This window comes from Apis dorsata, unplaced genomic scaffold (assembly GCF_000469605.1).
Source record: "Apis dorsata unplaced genomic scaffold, Apis dorsata 1.3 scaffold_285, whole genome shotgun sequence".
NCBI lineage: Eukaryota > Metazoa > Arthropoda > Insecta > Hymenoptera > Apidae > Apis > Apis dorsata.
This window is the reverse complement of record NW_006263560.1, coordinates 187,499-193,684: the sequence shown is the minus strand read 5'-3', so window position 1 is coordinate 193,684 and position 6,186 is coordinate 187,499. Positions and strand designations below refer to the sequence as shown.

The 6,186-nt window shown below is 34.5% G+C and overlaps 1 protein-coding gene and 1 long non-coding RNA gene across 2 annotated transcripts in view; one reads left to right on the top strand and one right to left on the bottom strand.

Moving 5' to 3' along the window:
* The window catches only part of LOC102679586, a 71,557-nt gene extending 66,982 nt beyond the window's left edge, over window positions 1-4,575 (top strand). Inside the window, exon 4 of the mRNA XM_031511052.1 lies at window positions 4,199-4,575. Within this exon, the coding sequence (XP_031366912.1) occupies window positions 4,199-4,343 (145 nt within the window). The 3' untranslated portion in view covers window positions 4,344-4,575. The remainder of the gene's footprint in view (window positions 1-4,198) is intronic.
* On the bottom strand, window positions 1,830-5,653 carry LOC116185792. The gene is made up of 2 exons (XR_004150701.1): window positions 5,610-5,653; window positions 1,830-2,201 (listed from the first exon to the last, which is right to left on the bottom strand). It is a non-coding gene; the product is annotated as an uncharacterized LOC116185792 (long non-coding RNA).
* Between the last annotated feature and the right edge of the window lie 533 nt (window positions 5,654-6,186).

Sequence of the window (6,186 nt, the reverse complement as noted above, 5' to 3'; positions counted from 1 at the left end):
ACGATTATTCGTATTTTGTTTCGAACTAAAATTGCAAAAAAAAAAAAAAAATGAATTCATTTTCTGAGGTATCATCGTTCCTATATAAAATAAATTTGCGTCTGTTTTGCTTGAAAAATTGCCATCAGAAAAATTTAGAAACAACAGTTTAAGGAACTTTATTAATCCTTGAAATTTAATTCTGCATTCCAAAATTCATAATGAATTACAGTATTTCAAAGTATGCTCGGTGGAACAACGAAAAATATTCTTCGTTGAGAATTGCTCTCACGTCTGCGTAAATGCAACAAGCGTGAAATACAAAATTGCGAAAAATTCAAATGTAACTACATTCATCTTTCTGTCTAATCTGGAAATATGATATGAGCGGCAGATATGTACAACGTTTCTGCACTTATATATATTTCAATATCGTTACGTTCTAAGAATATTAAGATAAGAAATGTTTAAACCCAACCTTTCGAATCGCAATTCGATATCATAAATTCAATAACCAAAATATTGATATTCACTTCTCCTTTTTTTTTTCACAATTCCAGACGCGTCGAATATCAACAACGCTCGATTTTTTTAAACTAAACGTTCCAACCAATGTCGAACGTTCTTTTCACCGACGCATTCTCTCGATCCCTACTTCTTTCCATTCAACGAATCCTCCTCCAATTCGCCTCTTTTTTTAATTAAATCCCAAGCGAATCCTCGGTTGGCATCCCCCAACGATAAGTCCACCGGGATTGCAGGATCGCGGTTATATACACACGTAGGTGGATCACTTCGAAAATCTCGAAATCCGGAAAATTAGGGCCACGTGACGTGCTAACTTCCCGAGGCGCTTCCGGGTCGAGCGTCTCGAGCGTTTCGGCGACACCTCGAGGAGAAAATCCTCGAGTCAGCGATATGTAAAGCTGTGCGTTTTTCCCTCCCCCTCCCCTTCTTCTTCTTCTTCCTTTTTTCTTCTTTTTTTTTTTTTTTCTTTTTCCACCTTTTTCCCCTTTCTGGGCGGGCGATGTTTGCACAGCTTCTCGTGGCGTTTCGGCGCTGTTTGCGGACGCCGGGGGGGTTGCGCCTCGTCGATTATACACGGCGACGACGAATTTAGAGGATCCAGAGTTACGCCGTTTTCGTGACGTCTAATTACGGCTCAACCCACGCGAACACGCCCAAGAAACAACGGAATAATTGACGATCCCTTTTGAGAATGAACGGGGTGAATGAGAAATGGAGGAGAGGTGAGATAGAAAATAGTAAGATCGTAGAATTTGGAAGAAATTGAATTGAGTTGTTTCAACTGTGAGCAATTTTTTGGAATTTTTTTTTTTTTAGAAATTGCGGATTAAAATTTTTGAGAAGATTTTCAATGAAATAGAATAGGAAAGAATTTTTTATTCTTATGTATTAAAAATATAATATAATTGTAATTTTTAATGGCAATTTACCTTGACTTTTCACATAAGATTCAAAATATAAATATAATTTACAATATAAATACAATTTGCGCATTAAAATTATGGATTTATTGTGATTTCAATTTTTGGAAAGTTAGATACGTAAAATTTTCTGATAGTCTTTGTTATAATAATAGTAATAAAATTTTACTTGCAAAATAATTATCAATCATTACTAATTCAAAATTCCTTAGAAAATACAAATTCAATATTATAATTTCATCATCAGCGAAGTTAATTATTACAACGACGTTTATCTTACCTTTAAAATTCCTCTTTTGCATTGTTTACACATGATTTATAATTTGCATTTGCAATATATCGCAATACATTTGTGCAAAAACCAAAGAAGAGTTGCTAGTTTTTTTTTTTTTTTTTTTTTTTAATCAATTTAACCAGCATCAGTGACAGCTGATTATGGCTTCTCTCTAAAGATCGAGAGAATAAACTACCAACCCTGTTCAAGACTCATATATCACTGTCGTCTCCTAGTTCATCCACGAGGCTATCTCGAAATCCCTGAACAATCTAGGCCCTCTCTTTTCTTCTTACATGTATTTGCAATGGCATCACGCGTGTCACACTTCCGGCCTCAAGATTATTGCGCGAAATAGAAAACTCGACGAGGGAAAATTCCGTGTTCAAGGGAAGATTTACGTTATTTCATCGGTATATAGTAACTGTTCGATATTGTTCGACGTTGAATTATTCATGAGTAAAGAGTTCTTTATTAGATGGCCGGATGCTGCGGTGTTTCTGCAATACAGAATTTAATTTGCTTTCAGAATTTCATAATCTGTAGGAAGAGATTTTGTTTGAAATTGAAGATTGAAAAAGATTACAGGTATTGAGATAAACTATGTACAATAAACTATTTATTGTTATTTGGAATGAATATAAGCGAAAAAATAAATTTGAATAAAATAAATAATACTTTGGTAATGAAACATTTTTTTTTTCTTAGAAGAAAATATAACATTTTATATTGAAAATTTTGTAATATAAATGTTAGGAAAATTTAATTTCATTAATTTTCTTCTCAACGTTCTCTAATATCATGAATTTTTCAATGCAAGAGAAATGAAAGAATATTTTCTATGAAACGTTTTTGAATATTTTATTTTAACGAACAGACGCTTTTTAGGAAACTGAAGCTCGTCAATCTAATTGAATAAATTTCATTAAGAAAATTATCTTTTCGAACTTCATCTCAAGTAAATTGAAGTAAGGAATTGATGCCAAGGTGATTTAACTTTTAAATGTTTCGAGAAAGAAGCATCATATTCGATGAATAAGAATAAGAAAGACGATGAAAAAGATTTTGATAATCTCGATTAATTTCACACACACACACGCACACAAAGAAATAACTCACACTATAAACTTTCGCATAAAAATCTAACGACAGATTCAAAATTTAATAACAATCGCAATTCAATCGAACGGATAAGAGTTTCGAAAGTCATCGAAAAGACAAAAGAAAAGAACGTGTGTTCAACTTCGATGATCCCTTTCCAATCTTGAGCATTCCCCGGAAGAAGAGGGGGCCGATAGATTCGTGTCATGAATTTGTAAGGCTGTTTGCCCCTGCGTAATTGCTCAACTTTCGAGGCGAAGGCCCGTCCTTCGAACTTTCTCGATTCGTAAATCACCGTGGCCATGAAACACGCCCTCTTGAAAAAATTCGCCCTTCTTCGTCTTCATTCGTTCACTCGCCCCATTCCTTCGTCCCTCTGTTTTATTTTTTTTATTTTTCCTTGAGAAGGAACAGAGAATGAAACGATGAACGAAAAGAAAAATCGAATGAAATAACGTCGCGAAATAATGTTTCAGATGTTTTGGAAACAATTGACCGAACAGGAAAACAAAGCGCGAGTTCGTGCGCGATCTAATATTAGGGAATTAAAAGAGGTGAAGAGAGTGAAATTTACTGGAGCGAATTAGCCGGTCGTGTGCTTGCTTACAAATGGACTTCTTGCACGGTGAGAAAGCGGCTCGTTTAGCGAGCTGTTTGCTAGAGAGGTTTCAAAGTAACTTTCCTCCGGCTCCGATAAGAAAAATTGGGATGTGTGTGCGCGTGTAACAAAGTTTGGCGAGGATAGAAGTGGAGATTGAGTTTAAAGCTGGGAATGGTTAATTAGGGAAAAGTATATATGTATAATATACGTCATTAGTCAAAAGTTTTTGGAAATTTTCCTCTTCATATATATATATAGGAAAACTCTAAACTTTCTTTGCAAAAAAAAACTTCATTACGAAGGTTTTGTTAACGAATTATTAATAAAAAAAAAACACTAACCAATCGCGGAGAAATGGAATTTATAATCAAAATGAATAATCTCAAATTGTGATATGAGAAGATAAATATAAAACATTTCTAATAAATGATATAGGGATGAGGGGAGAGGAGGAGAAATTATCAAGATTTTAAATTAAATATATATAAGTATAAATATTATATAAGATTGGTTTTCATCAAAGAAAAATATACTACAAGCAGAAAATGTTTTAAATTAAATAATCTTATCTTGAAGAAAAATTCTCTCAAAGACTTTGTACGATATGTATACGTTTTACGAGAAGAAGAGAAGAGCGAAAAAATGATTTCAAGGATTTGATATTTCTATTATTAACAACGCTTTATATTTTATTATTTCGTTGCCTCTCAAATCATAAAATATTTTCCATTATATTAACGTGCCGCAGATATATTTTACGTATAACATAAAATTTTCCGTTGATTTTGCCGGCAGGAAAATTCAAGGACAGCACGAACAACTCGACAAGGAATATAGAATCCACGCTGCCGGTGTTCTCTTATGCAACTCGAGGGGTTCCGGGAAGGTAAGCGTTTTGTCATTATTCTTTCCTCCCTTGGCCGTGATTTACCGAAGATAAATAGCCTCCCTCGATCATCTCAACGCGATCTATTATTTGTTAGAGCGTAAAGCGCTAAGGCCACCCGCCCTTCCGCTATTTTAACACTCGATTCTTCCTTGAATAAATTCGATCGATCGATCGAACCCTCTCCCTGCAACGAGAGGCCAACGAGAAATACCTTATTACGTGGCTTTTTAAGAAATTGGATATTCCTTGGCTTTTTAAATATTGTCGCATTGATTTATATATTTTGATAATATTTTTGATATTTATAAATTATCGATAAATCGTGTTATCGATAATTTTCTTTTTAAATTTTGATTAGTCTTGAAGTTTTATCATATATAGATAAATTTTCTTTATTATTCGTGAAAGAGCAAGAATCGTTTTTTTATGGTTTTATATTCGTATCTTCTTTCGTTGAATTTTAAAAATGTAATCTGAAAAGTGATTGAACGCTATTATCTTGCGAAAATGCCAAATATAAATATGGTATTATTTTATTCGCGTTTACTAATCGTTAAAATTTTTTAGGATAAATAATTTTTTTTTTAAACAAATACTCGAAAAAATTTTCGACGACTTGCAGCAATGAAATATTTTATGAAATAAATTTGTATTCACGATGAAAATATTATTCGAATTTGTGTAAAAAAAAGGAGCTCGAGCTCGAAAAAAGTTGTCACATCTTTGAGCAGACAAATGACACTTACTTTCAGTCTCTATATATTATATTCGAGAAGAATGGAAATTTCCAGGGAAATCAAAGGGGTTGGTTTTATCTCTTTTTAATGTCACGTTACCTATCAACCTAACACACATTCAATTTTCTCCCTTTTCGCATACAATAATCCTTCTTTGCCCTGATAAACGAAAGATCCTCTAATATATCTTCACATTTCGTAATACGATTCACAATTTGCTCAAATGTCAAAATTATTCTCTATTTTAAGAAATATAAAAATTAAAAACCTTACCATTAATTTATTTTTAAAACGTTTAAAATAATATTATTCACGACTTCCACATAATCCTTTATCAATACGTAAAAAAAAAAATCTCATTAAATCATATCACTAAAACTTATTTCATAAATTTTCAAGGGAATCACTCTTGCAAACACAATTTTTCAATTCTGACGTTCCAACACAAATTTCGTCTATTTCTAAAATTACTCCCGTCATCCGTTGCTCTGACTTTATCGTCCCTTTTCTCATCATCATTCCTCCATCGATCATCCGTTCCATCCGGCGGGATACAAGAAGAATCGAATCGTTTGCTCACCAAAGTTCACCAAAAATGAATCGAACGATCGAAAAGATCCGCTCCGCAGTTTCATTCTCGGGGAGAGAACATCGGGTAACGATGGAAAGAAAAGAACGAGGATAACTTCGGAGCACCACCTCGGGATCCATCCTCTTCGACGACGTTTCATCGTCGAGCCTTCAGAATAATAGATATTCGATTCCTGCGTGTCGTCTCGCTTCTCACCTCTCTCTCGCCAGTTTCATCTTTCCTTCACGTCCTCCAGTGTCCTCCGAGTGTGTCCTCAAATGTCCTCGCCCAACGAAAGTTTGGATTATCGCGCTTTGTCGAAGATCTGGAAGCAGCCGGCTCTGGAAGCAGTCGGAATGACACTTCGAAGCAATCGAGAATCGAGCCGGTGAATCTTGGAGAGGGGTGGCGGCGAACTTGTGAGTTTAACCTCGATGAAGGAACCGTGGTCACAGTGACGGAAGAACAGTGGAAGCGACGATAAAGCGGACAGCTCGAAGCAACTCAGGAAACAGGAAGTTCGGTGCTGTTGTTATAGTAATTGAAAGATTAGAAGATTTTTAAATAGGATTCTTAGGGTTAATCG